The sequence below is a fragment of the Myzus persicae genome, unplaced genomic scaffold, assembly GCF_001856785.1.
Source record: "Myzus persicae strain clone G006 unplaced genomic scaffold, MPER_G0061.0, whole genome shotgun sequence".
Classification (NCBI taxonomy): domain Eukaryota; kingdom Metazoa; phylum Arthropoda; class Insecta; order Hemiptera; family Aphididae; genus Myzus; species Myzus persicae.
In genome coordinates, this window is record NW_019101024.1 from 987,029 (window position 1) to 1,010,765 (window position 23,737).

General features: G+C 32.4%; 1 protein-coding gene across 1 annotated transcript in view; it reads right to left on the reverse strand.

The window, feature by feature from the left end:
• Positions 1–23,737, reverse strand: part of LOC111027313 (putative GPI-anchored protein pfl2) — a 45,634-nt gene that overhangs the window by 19,305 nt on the left and 2,592 nt on the right. The window contains exons 2-3 of the mRNA XM_022305660.1: positions 11,088–11,433; positions 6,937–7,753 (exon numbers count right to left, since the gene is read on the reverse strand). Coding sequence (XP_022161352.1) covers positions 6,937–7,753; positions 11,088–11,433 — 1,163 coding nt within the window. The remainder of the gene's footprint in view (positions 1–6,936; positions 7,754–11,087; positions 11,434–23,737) is intronic.

The following is a 23,737-nucleotide window of genomic DNA, read 5'->3' on the forward strand; positions in this document are numbered from 1 at the left end:
AAAACGGACGCGTCTCATGTTTCGAAAATGTCTCTGCACAATGACATTTTTTATATTTTTTTATTCGATGATATTAACTATAATATGAACAAATGGTTTGCATAAGCACCACGTGACATGGCACAGACGACAGACCTATCGTAACCGAACTGGTTTCTTCGTCATTGCGATGATTATATTATGAGAATTAATTTATAGATTTTTTTCTAAATGTCATTTTAAATTTGATTTTTAAACATTGGGTGGGGAATATGAAAAAACGATATTTTAAGGGACGGATTATATAAACAGATATAATTTGTTTTTTCATGTAACAAACTCGAATTCAATATTAACTATTAATCGGCTTAAGCCTTTAAGAGGTGTAACGTACTTTTCGCATACAATACAAAATACAAAAATTTATATACAGCTAATTCGCTACCCATAGATTACAAATATAAGCATAATACATAATTTAGGTACCATAGTAGTGCCTCCGTGCCGGGAGGTTGAAAGCGTGTTTTAAACTGTCCACCGGACGACCGCACTATTATTGAAGGGAATAGCTAGCCATATGTGATGTAATGATATATATATATATATATATACAATATACATGTAAGTAATCACAGTATAATCGGTAGTAGGCCGTCATCGATGACCACCCGTCGGCCGACCGGCCGGGAAGGAATCGGCGATGATAATATTTAAAGCGCACCTGTGTCTGATTGAGCCGTGTATGTAATAATAATAATATTATAGTCGGACGATCGAACCATAATAACATAAAATGTAATAATATGACGACCGTTTGAAGTGTTTACAACCGTTAGCGATTGGTAATCGGCAATTAATAATTTTGCACCTGGCCAATCGTAATATGGGATATTGGATTTATGACGCCCTGCAATTATCGTCGATCACGAACCTGGTCTCACCGGTGTAAGACGCATATGAATGGGACACGATGATGAGCGAACGCGGCACACGCGCATTATAATATATATCTACTGCAACTCGAAAATAGCCGACGGAGGCTAATATACATCCACGCGGGTATACCTGGTTATAAGTCATGATTTCCGAACGCATAATTTATAACGCGACTCAACATAATATATTATTATTATTATTATTATTATTATTATTATTACCATTACGTATACTTTCGTCTAAATAGCTCCACCGCGGCGACGATCTATCGGCGTATCGTCGCGTCGACGGGCCGAGACGAACATTTACCGCAGGACACGATAAATTAAAATAAATCTTAGTTTATAATGATAATAATAAATTATTATGCAGCTGGTATGCATAAAAAATGCGCTTTATTAGGTTTGATGCAACTTTGCAAATTTCTATTTCAATTTGAATCTGAAAATAGAGATCTAGATTTTTTATTACAAAATCGAAGCTCATAGAAACACCGACGAAATAAAATGCGGATAACTAACGATGTCAACGGTAAATTTCAATAAAAATTAAGTATTTTAGATTTACGTTGTCTCATTCATCCTGCAGCGTTTCAAAAAAGAAAAGCAAAAAATGATTGCAATTTTTAAATACAGGGAGCTGGCTGTTCAGAACGCATGTTCCTGATGAATACGAACAGAGAATACAAAATGCCATAGGTACATTGTGCATTCAGCATTGTACACAATACATCAATTAAATTTGCTGTACAGCAGTACAATCATCATAATATATCTTAGTAAAAATGTTCAAACATTAATAGATTGTAAATATAGTTTGAGAAAATACGTATCAATATTTCATTGTGTAAGTTAAAAGTAGGTACTAAATAATACACTACGGCCATAAACAATACGATAATGAGTTTTATTACACTTCACGTAGGTTCATTAAATGTTTTATTGGTTTAGTAGTGTATATTTTGGCCTGGGGTAGCTCATATTATTCACTATCTACTGAAAGTGTCTTTTAAACGACCGTTCTAGTCATAAGCGTTTAATACTATCAGTGCATTGTACATGCATTTTGAGCGAAATATTTCGTACAACTATACACCAAGAAGATACCAAACCACTTTTATTATAATCCTGGTATACATACAAGCATATTAAACTAAAATCAGTTAAATCTATAAATCCTAGATGTAAGTTTTTTTGAGTAAATAAGTTCATGCGATATCATATATTATACTGAAATTATTCAGATATATATGTATTTAAATAATAATACAAAATGTATACTCAAATTATTTAAAATTCATAAGTAATAAAACTTTGTAAGTTTTTTTAGAAATATATCACTTGTTATTGAAATTAAATTACTTTAAAAGTGCTTTAAGGTAGTACGGAAGTGTACTTATCATAATGTTTACATTTTAATTTAAAAAATAATAATTTTTTTATCGGGTATCAATATGGCTTCGTTTCCCCATGCAATATTACACTATAATTTATAGGTATACATATACTACTACATTAGTTTATTACATAATATATCAAAACATAAACATTATTGACATATAGAAGAATGTTCATTGCCAATAACGAGTAATTCCTTCTTCCCGTTTATAATATAAAGATATAATAATCACTACAAAATAAGTGTGAGTAAAAAAACGTGCGTACCAACAAATCTTTACTCACATTGAAACAGAATTTCAAACATAACGTAATATTTGAAATTATGAATAAAAACCAGAACGGTCCTTAAATCTGGAAATATATGAAACCACAATACAAATGCACAGTATATTATTGACACTAAAAGATAAAAATGTATATAATGTTAATATACTCGAAACTACATGCAGCGATAAATGTAATGCACCGTTTATTGTATTATGTTTAAACTTTTAAAGTAAAATATGTATAACGTATTAATGTGTATAATATATATTTATATTAACAAAAATGTATGTTTTTGAAGGTTTGGAAACAGCCTCTATATCTATAAGAACACTCTACTTTAATACATATGTTATTTGTCTATTCAACCTAACTTTTCTAAAAAAAAAAGCTCTAGAACAATAAACACGCTGTTCTTAACTTAGTCGTCGATTTCAGGTATGATATTATATTATAAGTGTCAAATATGAATGTTTTTTTTTGTAAAGTTAAATGCCAGTAGTCCATAACTGATGTGTTAAATTCAAAATGCTCAATGAATGCAATGCTAAAAATTATGTGTACTACATATATTGTCATCACTCATCGGTTAGTTGCACAAGTTTCGATTGTAAAGTATTCGGGTGTTTTGAAGTGGACGGACACAAAGTATAATAGATATACAACTCGGTCGTGGTGTTCTTCTTAAACTCATTCCAAAACGAAAATACGTTTATTGAAAAGAACTGTAATTATATTGTAATGGTGGTTCTTATAACAATAACTCACTATTCGTGCGCAGGGTGAAAATCTCCTATATGTGTGCAATTTACGTATAATATGAGTATATGACCTTTAGGCAGAATAATAAAAGAAAACTCGGGACAGACCTAATGAGCGGACTCACGTCACAAAATATAATCACAATACCATTATTATTCATTGTCCGATTTCACTACGTCTACATCGAAATCAAAGTACAGTGAGAGGAGAGTATATACATATTATATATTTTGCACGCAGTGCGGAGTGGCTGAACACGCATATTAAAGGTTTTCTCAATTCCCGAGTGAATCGGGAAGAATTTTCGTGATAAACGGATAATAATATTGTTGCGGCCCAAATCCGTCGATTCACCAACCACTCGTAAATAAATATCGTATACTTGCAGTTTCCAAAATATACTATACATTCTGCGGCGGATGCTTGTGCTGTCGTGTGTAAACATTTTTGCCATTTGTATTAGGTAAAAGACTCGTTGGATGGAATGCTCATTGCTCACTGCTCAGTATCTTGTGCTGCTATATATTATTATTTATAGGTAATCTATGAGCCGGAAATAAGCGTTATTGCTATTATTTTCCGTGACTTAGACGCAAAAACGCGTACGAGTTCCCCGCTGTGGATCATTAAGATTTGGTTTAAAATTCATCGGAGCACAATCGAAATACGAACGTGCAGACATGTCCGACGTTCAATTCCTATTTTGTTATTATACATTTCGCTACATAATAATATAATACACTCACATATTATATAAATAATTATAAATAAATTATTGTTATATACCGTAAACCTATCTGTGCTTTCTACGTATTAGAAATCTCACGAAACAGGGTTCAGTGATTGATGAAGTTCGAATGGACAAAAAAATAATAGAACAAAACCGTATATTATCCTATTGGCCGTTTTACAGATTTAAGGTTAGGTTCGATCAAGTGGATCACCAAACTATTATAAATTATAATAGACAATAATCTTATTAAATTGAATACCTACATAAAATATACCCACCAAAATTTTTAGCGAGAACGATTGATTAGGAAAACACTACTACGATTCGGTGTGAAAAATAACAAATCGGGATGTATGCATACCACATCATTAACATGGTTCATAATCTCGATGCGGGATAATTATATATGGGGATGATTTTGCCAACGAATTTCTAGCTAATCAACGCAACAGCGAATCAGTTAATGGGAAAATCGATTAACTATCAGTTCAAAGCTCGGAATTGCATGTATTTGAATTCCTGTTTAGGAAAGAAAAAACGAAAAGATCTAATTCTATAGGTACAAATTTGTATTGTGGTGTCTAGATTTCAAATTTATAAATTTATAAATGCATATTTTTGTTTATTTTTTTTTATAAATACATAATATAATAACTATGTGTTGGTTTCTATTACTTTTTAAATTTTAACTAATTCATACGTACGTAAGAAAAAATTTGTTTTTAAATAAAATGAATAAATTGACATTGTTATTCTTGATGCGATTTAAAAAATATATTCTTTAATCTTTCTTTTGTGCATTATTTTAAAAACTATTTATGTAAAAATATGCTTAATAAAAATAGGTTTATACGCATTTGTTTAACTAGGTACTTGTATCATTGCATACTTCTGATTTCACTGCATATATTATCGATGGCGCATATTTAATTGCATAATTCAACTTTTTAAGTGCTTAATATTATTTTTCAATTTCGTAAGTGCTGAGCCCAGTCTATTTTACAGTGAAAATGTCTACACCAAAACTCTATTCTCCTCATCCCAACTCGACGTTGGATGTTCAAAGTACAGACGTATGTTATTTGGAGTATATACACAGTAATAATACGTGGCGCGTGCGAGAAAGCTCGGAAAAACTTCTCTATAAATCAAAAATTACATTGCCAAGAGCGTTGCATATACGTATGAAAACGTACGTCACGTCCTAGTCTGGGGGATGGAGAAAAGGATAAAAATACGTTTTTTTTAACTAGTTAATTTCCTCTCGCTTGTGCAGTGTACACTGTACAGTATATTATAAACATAAATCGACTTATATATATATATATATATATAAATGTTGACCTCGCGTTAGTTTTGCAGGTGACCTTTCACTTGTCGTCCGCAAGATGTATATATGTGTGCACACACATATATACGACGAGTGTGTGTGTATCTAGAGCAAACGGCGGGCCTATCGGGGCACGAAAATCGACCGGCTGCAGTTTCGCAACGTTTACCTCTTAAGATATAAAAATAAAAATAATCGGTCGTGACGGTTTCATAAAGAGGAGAAAACAAAAAGTAAAGGTATATTATGCGGTATGTACACGCCTATAATGTGGATCACGGTAGTTAAATCTTCATTTGCGATATGTCATGTCTTCAGACCACCTGCTGATGTTACTGTTGCAGTGTTGATGGCTTTAGTGGTACATCGTGCTCCGTAACGCCTTTACGAAATTTTAATGTTGTGCAACCATTGAATCTTCGGACAAGTCACGGCGCCCATATTAATAATAATAATAACAACGCCAGAGCTCACTATTAGTTATCTTCTCTGAAATCCATGGTCACATGTATTTAAATTACATTCACTGTCCAACAGTGTTATAAGTTCATGACGATAGCGAGACTTGAGTATAGTACAATACCGTTGATTATTTCATTCACTTGCAATTTTTATATAATCGAACAGTGGAGGACAATATAATATCTGTAATTTGACCATAATTGTACAGATATTAACTACGAATTTTCTACCGGTTTCCGCCATTTTACAAGAGATTTTAGACAAATTTTATTTTTATGGACGCGATCAAATATTTTCACAAAATCTTCACTATAGAATAACTGTAGTTGTAAAATATATTATGGTGATTGTAAATGTCATTTTGAATACCAGTAGATATAAAGAAAAAAATAGTACTTACATATACATATTGCCCTATATTACGAATACATAAAGTTCATGCGATGCAAAAGTGCAATATATGATCACAAATTTCATATAAAGTCACAGACGCTAAAGAAACGATTGCTGAATACAAATATTTTTGTTTTTACAAACCAATATGGCTTTGGTAAAAATTTATCATATTCTATCAAATAACTCGAAATGTGTTATTTATACTTTATAATGCATAATATAATATATTTTATAATCAAAATTTAAGTTTTATTATTATTTCTATACACTATCTAATAATGTTGACAGATCAAGAGTATTATTATAAATTTGTTTTTATTAGCATTTCACTTTTATTATTGTTTTTAGATTAATTGTACACACATAGGTACGGTTTGACTATTCGATAATCGCTAGTTGATAAAATATACCCTTATACTCGCCATATTAAAATAAAGTGATATCTTGTGATGGTTTAGTGAACTGCATGTCATACGGCCTCAAATTAAATTAAATTTGAACAATTTGATTCGTATGCATATAATATTGTGAATGAAAATCAATTCATGAATATTTTATACGTTTTAAGTGAACATAAACGTAACTTGAGTCCTCAATATTACAAAAACAAAAACTACTCCCACTAAACTTATGTATACTACAACAAATATAATATATTATATAATACTACTGACCTGTGAGTACTCAGCGCACAAGTCGATGGTGCCTACGAAATCACACACGTCATCCACCGTCCACGAAGACACGGTTGTCTTGTCAGCCCCATTGGGGCAGGTGTGTTTCTCGGCGGTGGAGGTGGAGGTGGCCGACGGAGCGGAACAGGCCGAAGCGCAAGGTAAAACCCGGCTGGGAGCGGCCTGATAGCACGGCGACTGTTTCGACGGAGCCTTTGACGGTTTCGGCGACACGCTGCCCAGCCGCTTGTTGTTGCCGCCTCCGCCATTGCACGTCAGGGCGACCTTTTCCCGGGACTTTTGCAGAGCCAGACCAAAAGCCGGTATGTTGAGGAACGTTTCGGCGAACGATCCGGCGGCCGCTGCGGCGCTCTCCCAGTGGCCAGCCGCAGGAGGATGACCTTTGCGAGGTTTTTTGCACGGACTCGACGACGACAGGTCAAGCGGGTTCTGTTCGGACGTTGAGGTCGTGGCCGCCGAGCCGATGTTGTGCGGGTGCAACGGGTTGGACGACGATGACGAGGTAGAGCAAGGACGCTTGGTGCCACCACCGGTCTTGGCGCTCATGAAAGCGTCAAACTGCGAAGACCGGACCATGGACAGTAGTGCCTGCGTGGACGACATGTCCATCATGGGTGGGAACATGGGCACGTTGGTCCCAGGTATGGTGGGCGTCGCAAACGGGAATCCTGGGTTCAGCAGACTCCCGTCGCAGCCGTTGTCTTTGGTCGACGCTGCCGCGGCAGCCGCTGCTGCTGCAGCAGCAGTCGCAGCTGACAGTATGCCCAAGTTTAAACCGTTTCGCGAAGGCATATACCTGCGTGGGACAAACAAATTCAATACACATTTAAAACCTCATTATTATAATAATATGTATCAGGTACACAACCTAACCTAATCACTTAACCGATCGAAATAGCAAGGGCATTATTATTAAATACATTTTATCATTTTTTGACCATTCAATTAAAACAATCGATTAATTAGATCAAAATTAAGTTCATTGAATGCCTAAGAGCCATATAATTTAAATTTTAAAACAGCATCGAGCATGAAATATGCGAGGATTTTAATTAGATGATGTTATATTTTGAGAATGAAAAATTAATATAGGATAAATTAATACAAAAGAAGAAAAATAATTTTCAATTTCAATTCATTAAAAGGATTAATTAAACAATTAATATAGGTAGGTGAAAAATTTACTTTCACAAGGACGGTGGTTGCCCTAGGTTGAAATTATGTTTGGAAAATCAATCATGCCCCAGCCACAGCCTGGAGTGACGATAGTGTTTTACTATTATGAATTGACTAATCGACTAACATATCTCAAGCCTTATAACATGGAAGAAGAATTATAGCATAAAGGTATATCATATTATATTATAATATTATAGGTTCTGGGCTAAATTATTGTAATTAATAAGGAAACGATGTTATAGGTCACTATTTTAATTCCGTGAAGTTGTCCGACTTTACTGTAGTGTTCTTGTGATCTGGAGATTCACGCTAAGAGTGATGAAGGAAAATCGATGTGCGTCGTTGACCTAAATAACAATATTATTTAAGTCGTATCACCATGGCAGAAAATAGCCGAACGACTGACGTTAAATGTTGCGTTCCAACGTTTTCGTATAACAGTCAAGACTACGATAAAATATGTAAGTACATAAAACAAATGTTATATCAAAATAAGCTCGTCCTATTATACGCACGTTGCATATAACTAGATGTGCGCTTTGCATTGTAGGAATCTAGAACATTTGGGGCACAAGATTAATGAAAAAGGCTTCCTTTGACTGCAAACGGTCTCGTTGAAGTTAATTTTGATTTTTTTTAATTTGCGTTCTACTTACAATATGTCTATAAAACACAAAAATATTATATTATTATTGAAAATCCTTGAAAATTGTATTGATTAAAAAATGTAAAAAAATGTGGGTATTGAAATACTTTAAAAACTCATTTTCTTGGCCTTCTTTGCAGAGGAATCGTTTCATCATAATCAACATAATAACTGATTTGTCGTGCACATAATTTGTTATGTTAAGTAAGGTAATGATACTTAATATAAGTACTTAGTAGTAAACAACACGATATACAACACTGACCTGTAACTAAATGATGAATAGATGGTACCTATAATTTTTTTTTCAGATCTGAAACTCCCTTATAAAACGACCCCACTTCCCCACACTAGTGGATCGGCACTGCGCATGTTCGACAGAGTATGATTCTTAATACGATTATCGTTTATCGTTTATACTGGCTTGGCGATTACTGCTAAGTACCTATATAATATAATACTATTATAGGTGCAGTGAGTTCATACGCTATTTGGCGCGCGCACACACAATATGATTACAAGGCGCTGCGAGTCGGGTCGTGTACGCAATAATAATAATAATAATAATAATAATTTAGTCCTGTTAATCGTAGTCCGAACGAAGAAAAAAACGCTCAGCTGATTTCGTGAGAATTGCCACCGCGCGTCGTTGTCGGTCGCTTTTTAAAATGAACGCGTTTTTTTTACGGAAGGAAAGCGTGTGCGAGAAACGGTGGATAATAATTATTCCATCTTTATAATAGCTGTTGTGTACTTGTGTACGAGCAGATCGTGACAGTAATTTTGATTATTTCTCTTTATGTTTTTAATGAACGCCCGTTGTATCGACACACTCTTGTTATTAATGTTATTTTATTTCACGCGTCCACTGCATCCGAGTGACAACGATTCCGGGACTAAACGCCAAAGTAATTAATTAATAAAATAATAACAATTACGAACCTATCAATAAATATTTCGTGTACGGTGATTGGGGTGGATGATGTTCACACGAAATGTTGATTTTGTTATAAACGTTTCTGAACACAAACTTAGTAAGGAATGACGTAATCATTTGTGTTACCCCACAACCCACCAACTATACATATGTATTTCTACAACACTAACCTCAAGTCCTTAACTATCAACCGTAAATATCATATTATATAGGTATGAATTTCAATCAACTGATAGGTACTTATCTTACAGTAGCCCACAAGCTGATTCTCAACTATTATTATAATATAATATATCCATGAGTCCATAATGTCGCAGAAATGTACATCATTTAATTAGTATTTTAAATAAAAAGCAATAATAATATTATAGTACCTAATCAAACACGATATTAACGTTATCTATTGGGTTGAAATCGTGTATAGTTCTATAGAAATGTATTGTACACATATTATGTAAATTGAATTCCTTCGAACAGGTATAGGTATGCATAATATACGATAAATAATGAAAACGATCTCGTAAAGACTTCGCACGATAATATCTTCTGTAATATGATAACGAGTACGGAGTACCGATATTATTCCGCATTAATTAGTCCGTCGCGAATTACGCAATTTCAACTACACCTAATGCATATAAGTATATTGTATAATATGTACGATCTATAAAAGAAAACAATGAGATCGTACTATCGTAATAAATATAAATGTGGACTGCAGTGTAGGGAAAAATATTGCGGACCGATACATCGTGTTAAAAGGAAAAATTGTGCAAAATAATAACATGCTTATCCTATATGTTCATCAAACAGTTGTTTGATCATAAATATTAATTTAATTACCCAGCAGCTCGTGTCGTTTTTTTTTTTTTGCTTTTATTACAGCGTGTCTCACAGGTTAACACAGTTGAGCGGCTGCCGTGGAGTGAATATCGTCTATTATTTTTAATGTCCGATTGTTTGACTTTGTCGTTTCTTTTGTACTACGTAATTACTATGTTATATCGGTTAAGTGTTTTGTTTTTCTTTTACAGTAGTCGAATGATTATTAGAGAACGACAATATCTAATACTGCAAGGTCTCGCGTACGAATTTCCGAGATAAATCAATATTGTAAATGTGTAAATCGATTGGATTTCGACGCGTTGCTACCGACGACCATCGTCGACGAGAAAAAAAAGTCATCGCCATTAGATCAGACGTCGAATAACAATATTATACACGACTATGATCGTAGATGTTACATTATTAATGTACTTCCATATGGATCCGTCGCACGAACCGAGCAAAAACGTATCGCGATATCTATATCATATTATAACTAGTATTAATGTGTATCGTTTAGAAAAATCGTAAGACGCTACTCACTCGCTGGGGTTGGCATTCTGGTACTTGGCGGCCAGACTTCGTATGAGGTCGCTGCAGTTTCGGTTGGGCGCAGGACTGGACACGCGGTCCGCAGCGGCCGCGATGCCGGGCGGCGTGCCGGGGTAGCACGACGAGGACGGCGTGCCGCTACGCGACGATGCTGAGTCACCGCCGGCCGCAGCCACCGGGCTCAGGCGTTCCGTCTTCACGTCGGCCGCGGTCGCCACTCTATTGTTGTTGGCGCTGGTCGTGTTGTTGTTATTCACCGAGTGCTCAATCTGCATACCGACCCCCGAACGTCGGCTCTTCGGCAAACCAAACAAGTCGATGTCTCTTTTGATGTCCACTGCGGGAAACAGACAAAAAAAAATCGTAAACGTTATATTGAAACCGATAAAAGATGTTTTTTATTGCAGCGCTCGCGTGTTAATGATTTTTGCACGCGTTTTCGGAACGCCTTGGGTTAGTTATCAGCGATTACATAATAATAAGACAATGCAGATTGTCATCGCTATTCGATATGCCATCCATTTAATGTTCAGTACTTATTATATTATATACTATCTGTAATGCATAATTTATTATTTTTGACATTTAGATGCCCTAGGCGATGAGGATATTTAAAGGTTGTTTTGGACAAAACATAATTTTACAGTACTATAATTGTCCAACAATAATATAAAATAATCGTTTTTTCTGTCTATGTTTCATACGCTACGAATCAGGAGCTTAATTTATTAAGGGTGTAGAAAGGTATACACTTCCTCAACCAAAGCCTTTTTTCCTATCATCCAGCATTTTTATTGTGCAGTGTTTCAGTAACTAACTTTCAAGTCAATATCGACTCGTCGTTCAAAATTATCGGTACCTACTAAAAATTCAGTGAGGTACACCACATCACGAGCGACATTCGTTCAGGTAATATTGTGTCGTATGCAATACATCGACACAGATCTTGCTGGTACCAAGCTGTGTATTTTATAATTATATGCCATACCAAAGTACAGATCTTGTTAACGTGACCAGAAAAACAGACGGACAACAGTTAACCAAAACTTTGCTAAAAATATATTGTTGTTAAAAAAAATTGTAATGCTACATTATGTTAGAAACCTTTGCCAATCTCCAAGCTATAGTTAGTAAAAACGGAAAATTGAAATCTTGAATAGAAGACTTTTTCATGTTCGTATCTCTAGACATAAATAGGTACATAATAAACATAATTACACTCGCCGAATACTTCTGAACCATTATTAATAATTTGTTTTTCCTATTTAATCATATAACAATAAGATATATTATACCGTTATAGTATAGAATTAATTTTATAATGTCAATAATTTACATTTAAGAGGAGAGAGATATGTGTTGAATGGTGATATCACTGATGAAATTGACGTTGAAAGCTATTTTAGTAGTAGTTTACATGGTAACAGGTTACGTCAAATGATACTACAGATATTATAATTTATAAGTGGGTTTTCGATAAGAGAAAACGTCACCTACTAAGATTCCAATAACGAAACTTTGTTTACTGCGTAAAGGTCATTTTTTAAGCATTTAATATTCTTTTATGCTAAAATTTTACATTTATCGAATTCCATTTTATATGATGTACTATTCAATTAAAAATTGACTAATGGCCGCTAACGTGATTTTAAGTCTGGTTATAACTTATAATAATATGTATTGAAAGTAATAAATTAAACGATAATAATGCACAATAATACTTCATATTGTACCTATTTTAATTTAATAAATTATTCAAAAAACCATCATAACCACGTTGAGCGAATATCTTTCAAAGGCATGCATTTGGATTGTACCAAATGTACCGGAGTGGACGACCTACGGTCTACATGCATTATCAAAATAATATGTCCCGAATAAACTTAATATACGTCCAAGACTGTTTCGTTGAAATAGTTCACATTCCCCACCACTTTTAATTAGTATACCCTCTAGTGAATGATGAAGGTGTGAAAACAGTTTGATCAAGAATTGAATAGCGTGACGGACGACGCTTAGAAAAATTCCACCGAAGACAACGTTTTCTCCAGACTGACTGACCGGCAACAGAAAATGTGGCGGTTACATGCTCGTGAGTAACCGTATACAATAGAATGCTGTGAGCAGCAGTCACCAAATGTACACGACAGTCGAGTTGACCCCCATCCATATGTAAGAGTACGTTACTCATTAACCGCGATATCCTCTGTAGATCAGTGTTACAAGAAACGATGGCCTCTGACAGTTTTATCAGACCGATTGTCTATAATCGATTCTCGATGATTCCTTGAAGACCTACTAGAGCCACGAGATTTTAGATAGAACAATAAACGATAGCCTATAACCTACACAACTACAGATACCGAATTTTCGAAATGAAATACAAACAAAAAACTACTGATGAATATTTATATTAAAATATTAAAAACACCTTTATAAAATACCATGATAAATATTTATTTGATTTGAGGGAATAATATAACTATAAGAGCACTGCTGTTACATCTTGAGCGTTGAGTTCAGCTAACGTTAATCTAGATCTGGATTCGCGGTTTAGTCTATTCGACTTCGCATATAATACTTAATAGTTACATTATACAGCCGACAATAACACAATAGATTTTAATAACGTGTTTATACAATTTTTTTGAACTAAAATCTCCGCACATGAGTTTATAAGCAGAGCGTAGCCCGTTGTTATTTGTTAATAAACATAACACAATAATATATTACCTATATTATATTTTCAACAATGAAAATAGAGTAGCGAAGACGATAACACGAACTGTAGGTGTATAATAATATAGACACGCACGTCAAATATCATTTTTCTGCGCGGAGAGGAGGTCTCATTCGATTGCATTGTTATTATTATTATAATCTTGACGATTCGTTACACGTGATTATTATCCCACATATTATTATTATACACGCAGAAGGCGCATACCACGACCGTCTGTATGTATTTTTTGTGTTTTTTTGGCACCCGTCGACCGTATATACACACGTATACAATATATGTAATATATATATATATACAACTATTAACTATATAAGTAATATGGGCGCGTGCGTGCGTGAAAAAAATAACGCCGCAAAATAATCCACCCACGCTGCCGTATTTTTCCACGCTTATTTCGCAGCTCACGGCCAATTGGACACCGGCCATTATTTTATATTTTAGTATTATTTGCCCTCACCACTCTGCAGAGTCCCATCGTTATGGGCCTACACAAATAATGATACATAATATTATTATTATCGTAAAAATCTAGATACGTATATACTATTATTAAAACCCGAGAAGCGTGCGGATCCGACAAATTCGATTCCAGAAGTAAAAACCGGAAAGTGTCATGTTATGTATATGACGTACACAGTGCACGTCATTGGACACGGTATAATAAAAAAAGGTAATATTATTATAATATTACATATTTTCTTCGTTTCTGTGGTGACGAGATGCGACCCATCAACAATATCCCATTTTGAAAAACAATAATTAAAAATAACACACAACATAATATTAGTGTAGTACCATGGCTTAAATATACAAGGTTATTGCCCCACTATATCATTTTATCACGTTAAGGAATTAAAATGGCAGCGTAAGGGGACGACGTATACTGGCTATATTATGATATTATATGCTATGATATGGACCGTACCCTTACGCTACCATTTTATTTTTATTTGATAACAATTTGGCTATGTGCAATAACCTTGTATATTTAAGCCATGTGTAGTACGTTCCACCGAGTACCGACTGCAGATTAATAATTAATATGTAGTGGAAAGTTATATAGGGACTATTTTCAATCACATCCGACGCGTTATAGTGTCGCTGCAATTCCTATTATGTCAATCTTTTGAAATTTCTAGGAAACCCTATTCACAGGCAACGACTAAATTTAACCCCAAGTTGTGACGCACTGTCGTTGTTTCTCATTCAAGTGTTCAAGGCGACGATAAAATATCACAAGAATTTATACGGTATTATATTATTCGAGACATTAATATGAGTCTTTTAATCAGTTATCGAAGCTACCGTCAGGGTACAAACGGACAGTTAGAACCGGCAGACGTTGGTGATCGGCGGTCGCTACACATAATACACTTAAGAGTTACGAACCTAATTTATATTAACCTATAATTGTATGTCTTGGTTAAGTATAATTTATTTCTACTTTGGCGCCACCGGTAGTACAGGAGAACAATATCAACTGTTATATTATTTATAATATATACATATTATGGTATTAATTATTATGACAATTCAATGATATTATTAACAATGATCAAAGGTAGTCATATACATAGGTAATAAGTACCAAATAACACAAATAACACAATCGACGCGGGTCCCGATTTATCTGTACTTATATTTTATCCGCCCAAGTCAGAAAATAAACAGTAGCCGAGTATCATGATGATGTTATTATTATAACGATCGTACAAGATTTCACCGATTGTCATATTACTCCACCGTGGGTAGATATAATAATATTTTATGCCTGCAGCAATATAGAAATTGAAATATAATATTACAATACTGAATACGGACTATACGATATGTATGAGTATACTACGTACAATCAATTCAACGCATAATAGTCTTATACATGCTATAAGTTCACAATATTATAATATCACGCTCAGATCTGGTACGACCCACGACCGTAATCTTATAATGTATAATATTATATAATATATAATTTTTTCGAAACGGAAACGTTATATCGTACATCATGTACAGCCGTACAACAGGCATAAAAAAGTAAAACGGGGATATTGAGTACTTACTATCTATATACATCTATATGATGAGCAATATAGAAAAATGCCACCAAGCAAAATTTAAATTGTAACATCTGGTTTAATCTGATAGTTTAACACAATATTATTAGTATATTACCAAATTGTAATAACAGAATATTTTCCAGATAAAATATTTTCAAACAAAAAAGTTACTGTATATTATATTTTCTCAAACCTATAGGTACCTACTTATAATATTATTAAAGTCTATAATTATACTTAATTATACAATTGTAACTTCTTAATTGGAAAAATTCTGCTCTTAAAATTTGGTACGTAAGCTACTAACCTCTATAATTATTATGAACCTAGCGCCATTATTTTATTTTGCGTTCCTATAGTGGAATTTCGCTATACTTTTCTTTATAGATAGACGCGTTATTCAGCGATTTGTTTTGTACATATTATTCTATAGATTATGTTCGGCTACAAAGTTCTAATAAAAAGATCTAAACAAAACAATTATAAAGTTATAGACTTAAAAATTGATGATTTGTTTTATTTTTGAACCATGATGCGTACCTATGCTATAATTTCCTAGTCCATAAACGCATGTGGCATTGTAGATTTATGCGAAACATGACTAAATATTGTTGTACACGATCAAAAATCGTATTTATTACAATAATAATAATAGTTTAATTCCTGTCCTATAATATTCCTATTTTATTATATCAGTTTTAAATTCGACCAGTACACAACAGGTAAGTAAGGTAGGTATACCGCGTTTAAAAAAAAAAGGTTTCGTTTTTGATACACTACAGCTGCACACATAATACTACAAGGCAATTGTCATTAATTTTAACGAATAGCTGCCGGATAGTTTCTGTATAGTTTTGTGCCTGGGAAATTAGCGTCACGAAAAAGACGTGTTGACTGCCACATAAATATCCTACGTGATTACGCTGCGCCTGAACTATGACACGCTAATAAGCGCAATCAATTATTGAACGGACCGCGGTCAACGATGTCGGGAGCGGGGAACGTGTATATATCGTCGGGGCTCGAGCACTCAAAGAACATACACACTATATTATAATGTGTCCAACTGTTCCGAGGAGAACGTTCTACACTCTAGTATCTGGAGTCTCGAAAGAAAAAGAATACCGCCTTCTATATATATACACTAACGGCGAGCGCGTGCATAAAATGTATTTTATAAATAACTAACGGTGAAGAGTTGACGAGAGGTTAGGCCCGGAGGATCATCAATAGGAAAAATACCAACATATATAGGTACTAATTATTCTTCATTTATTGTTTTATTCCTAAAAATGAGACAAACTTCCAACAATATTATTGAAACCACGTACGTTCATCATACATTAGCACATAGTCATCAAACTAATTAATTAAATATATATTTAGAGTGTAACGCATTCGAGTTTCAAATAAACATAATATATTAAATAGTGATAATTTACGTTACATAAGCGTTGTAAATTTATCACCTCATAAATATATATAGCACGACACGAATTTTTCTTTAGGCATGTTTATTTCAGTTTTACAGTACGAAACAATTGCGAAAATTTGTATGGATCATTGATATATTATTATTCTATATAATACGAAACACATGTGTATGAAATAGTTAGTATTGAATGTTTGGTGTTCAAGTATTGTATTACTGTTTTACCTTTCTAAATATTGAATTTCCAGAAATCCAACTTTTAAAATTAAAATTGCATAAAAGTTCTTTCTCCGTAGAATGTATAATAATTATTATTACTGGCTTCTGTGCACATGTATTTATACAACAAATTATAGATCAAACGTTTATTAGTCAACTAATAATAGCAGGCTTACAAGTTACAACTACTCTAGCGTAAAATAATTAAATACGGTTATGGTGTTAGACCAAAAATAAAACGGTTATAAATTATTGCACGAAAAAACGAATTATGAAAGTTAAGCACTTGTGAAATTTGTTTACAATTTCGAAAATAATTATTAAATAATAATGATTGCTTAGGTCTTAGAAACAAAATAAATGAAAATCGAAAGACTATACATCATAGTTAAATACTATACATTTGTATTTTTTAATAGGTTTGTATAAGTTATTTTCACTTGTGACAATATTATATTATATACGTTGGCTTAGGGACATTTACACGTTTTTGATACCTAGTAAATAAATAGCAGGGACTAATAAAAATCCTATTTGTGTAATATATTGAATTAATTCAAAAATGTTATTTTGCAGCATATTTCGAGGTTTTTGTCTGAATTATTATGCAAATTATTCTGTCGAGTAATCCACTTAATGGTTTCGTACAGTCACATACCAATTTATAAATGAGTCGATGAATTGCTCTGTCATGCCTCTCAGGATGATGGCAGAAGAAGGGAAGTGAGGCCATAGAAAGAGAATTGTTCTCAGAAGTGCAAATCCCTTCAACTTCACCACCTGCAGTCTTTTGGTTAGCTAGACAGTGTCATTATTTCGTCAGTGCGTGAGCACCACCCGTTTTAATATAAACCGGTACCCAAGTTAACCGAATCCTACGGACGACGTCTGACTATTGTCTAATAAGCTTTAATCAGTAAGTTTTTATTTGAAGGGAATTACCTATATACTTCTATAGCAACATAGGCGATGGACAGCTATGGGTCAGATACAATGTATACGTATTTAATAATAATAATAGTTATTAATGTGATACATTATTTAAAAAATAGTTTGTTCTGTTCTCACTTCTCGAATACATGACCTCGAGAATCTTCCGAACATTTAGAGGTAGGTAATTGCGAAATATTATTCTCCAGCACTTATAAGTATAGAGAATCATTCAGAAATATTAATACTTTTAATATTTTAGTTTGTCATTTTAACGTTATTACAGTACCTGTTATAAGAAAATAATATGTTATCTCTAACCTTTCTGATATTTTCTATACATAGGTGGGTACAGTAGGCACCTACACTAATCATAAAAAATTATCATTAAAAACCAATAACTTCATTTAGCAATTAATTGTATTATATAGGGCATACTCGTAGGGACATCTACCTAGGTTTTTCGTATAGGTATAACCCTTCTATATATAATTTACTATTACGATTTTAAGTATATTATTAGATTACAAAACTTCGCATGAACATGTAATTATCATATAATTATAGACGTATCGTAGATAAGAATATTAGTTATACCATTTTGTGTAATTGAATGGCTGATCAAAATATTTGATATTTTTAACTAGTTAGATTAAAAGTTAAATATTATTTAATATTTTCACATATATTATAACCTTTCCTCCACCAAACTCTTTTAACTATATAAAGAATTCATTAACCATAAAAAGTAAATTTTTTCATTGCATACACTTGAGTAAATTATACTCAAACAATTCATATATATAAGCTGGTTTCTCGAGTTTTAAAATTACAAAAAAAACAAATGATAGAACCATTAAACGAGTTTCTCGATAACATAGTAGGTATACCTAGTGTAATAATTATAACAAACGTTCCGGGTCATTGAAAAGTGTTAAATGTCACACGACCTTCGTTCAGTTTTTAAAGTTTAAGAAACACAATATACTATAGTGTTAAGTTACATACAAAATTCGTTTATTATTATTTTTGTTAAAATTGACTATTCGACCTCAATGGTCAGCTCGTATCCGTTGACCCCTAGTCAACAATGTGTGCACTAATACGTATGTACTTCACCCAACCATAATAATATATTATATTATATTATACCATTGTTTTGGCCCGGCCCCAAACACCCGTGTCCGGAATATAATATCGCCATAACGAGGAGGCGAGAAAAGGTTAGGCTAGTAAAAAAAAATTAATTAAAATGATAGAAGAAAAATGCGTATGTAGGTCTCCACACATGTACGCACAATATGAATTAGTCACACCTACATATGTATGGTCGCGTAATCGGAGAGCGTGGCAATAAATCAATAATATATAATATATATTATATATATTCGGTATTACCTACAATAAACAAGTACTTCGACCGTATACCAAATGTGATTCGCATCTAAATAGCTACCATATTAAGTGGAATGCTATAGTTCGTCATTCACCGTATATAATATACTGAAGAGGTTATAGGCGCAGAATGAAAAAAAAAAACGCTCCGATTTCGAGCTCTTGTTTTCGAATAGTTTCAAGTCAATGATCCGATACTAATGCACTTTCACAAAATTACCATTACGCGTCGATTAAATTATAATGAATACCATGGTTTTAGATAACTACCGATTATAAATTTGGTTTTTTTTTTTCGGGAGTGAAAAATTAAAGTTTCCAATATTTATAAGTCTATGTACCTAATGTTATACGATTTTCAGTTAGATATCCTACATATTGGTTTTTATTTTAATAATTTTATCTATAAGTATTTGCTTAAAATTTCTTAATATGTTCTACATTTTTAAGAACTATTATTAAAGGACTATGGTCGAATGCGAACATTGTATTTTTTTTTTTTTATGACCCTGTAACCCATAATTTAAATGTTAAATAAACTACACATACAATTACGTTCGTGAAGTGAATATAAATAAACATTAGCTTACATCTGTTTTTTATTTTTTTTTAAATTTATAAACTATAGTTGTTTATTTTGTTTTATTACCACAGGATGTCTACGTCAAAATTTTAGTTTTTTTTTAAAAAAATTATAAATATGTGTATATATTAATCATAAATGAACCTCAAATTGATTTGTCAACCAATTTAAATATAAGAAATAATTTAGGTAATTTCCGACATTAATATAAAAACGTATGTACTTACGTCTTTTTTTTCAATAGCTCAAATACTACTAAATATTTTAAATAAATAATAATTAAGTGCACAAAATAGTATTCAATTATTTAGCAATCATAAATTAAACATTTTTTTGTAATTATTATTACGTTATTTTACGGTGATATGTGTTTGTTACATTATTTTAATATTTTTTGTTACACTTGAATTATAAAAATACTTTATTAATCAAATCTTACATTTTATTCATTTTCAGGTTTTGGAAGAAACTTAACATTAGTAAGTACCTTTTGAATTTCGATAGGTTCTCAAGGAAAACAACAAATCGTATTTTTTGACCATAAACAAAATATTTTACGAGTTATAATCATTTTGGTCTAATTTTTTTATAATATACATCTAAATTGTCATCTAAAACCTTTAAACAGGTCAATATTTAAATCCTTCAATTTCATCTAAACTTAATCATGCTTACAAAACAATACGTTTATTTTATTAAAAAATTCAAAATCCAATGCAAATAAATCATAATAAGCACAATTTGCATTAAGAAATGTTAGTTAGCAAGGTCTTATGATTATTTTATTAAATTTTATAAATGTAAAAAAAATCTTAAAATAAATTAAATTTTAGTCTGAAGACTAATTCACACATAACCTACCAATGATCCAATAATTTAGATGACGTGTTAGTAAAATTATACATCTCATGAAAGTATCAAACCCTAAAGTATCTTACCTATATTTTTTTTAAAGTTCTTGGACAATATCTAAGTCCACTATTCTAAACTATAAGTTCATATTAGCGAAGACATCATAGCTGTAAAAATTTTATTAAGATTATCCTTCAGTGACTTTGTTTCATAAAGCATAAAGATACTAATTAAACAACATTCAACCGTTATATTATTCAATTATTACATTATTTTTTTATTATTTTACGCTATTCGACCAAGTGGAATCTTATTTACACTTTATGGTTAAAGAGGTAATGTGTTAATTCTACTACTATATAATTCTTATTTAAAACCAAAATATGTTGTTGAATTTTGTTACGCTTTTACTAATATAAGTACCTACCTAAAATGTATAGATAAAGCACTTACAACTGTACTTAATTTCCAGATATTTCTAAGACAAAACAAAGAAATGATTTTGATATTTTACTGAATTTAAGTTGTAACAATGGTAACATTTACCATTGTGGAATAATAAATAAATATAAACCGTGTAGGTTATTAGCAACATATTTTCTATTTCAAAATTAAAAATCTCATAATATGATAAAATCATTTAAATAATAGTACATACTATTTCATACAGTTTTCAGTATGAATCAACCAAAATAAAAAATACAATAATCGATTGTCAATATGCCACTCTTAGCTAAAGTCGGGGTCGACATGTTGTATATGGCATAGCCGCATAGGTATGCATTTATATTTATGATAATAATATTTCGTCCAGTATGTAATTAAAAACGACAGTAGCTAACTCGATAGTCGATAATAAAAATGCTATCAGATGATATATTTATTGCCGTTTATTAACGGACTAGTTCAGCCAGTAGTGTGTCAGGTTGTGTGTGCTCATAAGTACATTCGTTGGTTTATGTATAATATAAGTGTAATCCAGTTTCACCTGTGCTCAAAACAATCCCTACTCTTTCCATCTTCTTTTTTCCCCTTCATAATTATTACATATACTTTATATCCATAGGTATAGGTACTTCTTTTTTCTATTACAAATCCCCGCTGTGTACCGGCGCTCTGATTTGCTGACGGGTTTTTTCTTGTAGACCAGTTGTAATATACTATAATAATGATAGGGTTTCATAAATAGCTTATCTCAGATGACCAAAGATATGATTTAATTTTTTTCATTTTGACGTAGTTGACCTCCAAGCATAAAATTTAAATCGATTTCTCAATTTTTTTTCCATTTAAAGAAATGTCCTATAATAGAAAACATCCCAAAAATAGCGTTTCTTATAATAAATATACGAAATCTTACGTTGCCCTCTTCTCTGAAATATAACACTACTTTCACTGAAATAAATTAACGTCCGTATTCAAATTTATTTTACTCGTTCCGCTCGTTTACCCATCCAGAGTTTATAAAACGAGCAACGGTGGATTTTTTAAACTGCTGATTTATTAGCGAACATCATTTTTTTAGTACACACATAAGTGTGTATTTATTTTTGACCGTGAACATCTCATTAGATTCCCTCGGGGTTAGGTAGAGATCAAATCATCATACTAAACACAACTAATTAAAGACATTCCGAAGAAATACAGAGTGGCACATAAATCGTCATTTATCATGAGTGATATTAAGGTTGTGCTAGTATATATTATATTATTTATATATATTCTAAACACAGATAAACGAAAACGTACTTATATTTTGTTTATAGGATGAAAAAAACGAACTTCGGCTAAAACGAGTCCACAAAATGTGTAGGTATAGTGGTATACGAACATAATTAGAGACGAACCGATTGGCGGTTACCTTGACTGCGATGAATATGCGTTATTATACGGTTCACGTGACTGTGGAATATTGCAAAATGGAAACTAATAATATGTATTATTATTATTCAAATATATTTTGAATACCTCTACACATCTCTATAGTAGGTAATCGAAAAACCAAAATCGCTCAATATTAATATCGGATTTCTTAATATATCATTATTAAACCTATAGGTGACACTAGATCTAAACTTCTATATCCCAATATTAAAATGCCCATATGTTACTCATTGACAAGCAATGCCATTCTCAGATACGTATATCATTGTTTCCAGAAATGGTCAGACATGAATTAGATTTTGTCACCGATCACGATTCATTATTATTCTATAAGACACTTCGCATTCAAAACATTTATTGTGTAACAAATTATCTGTTAGAGAATGTTGTCATCGAATTACGGACGAACGGTTTTTAACCAACAACATATAAAGAATAAAGATATGGACTGAGAGCAGTGAGAGAGATTCGGGGACAATAATCATTAGAAAAAGATTGATATGTCAATGGTCTTAACAGAATATTTGAATGTAAAATAATATTTAC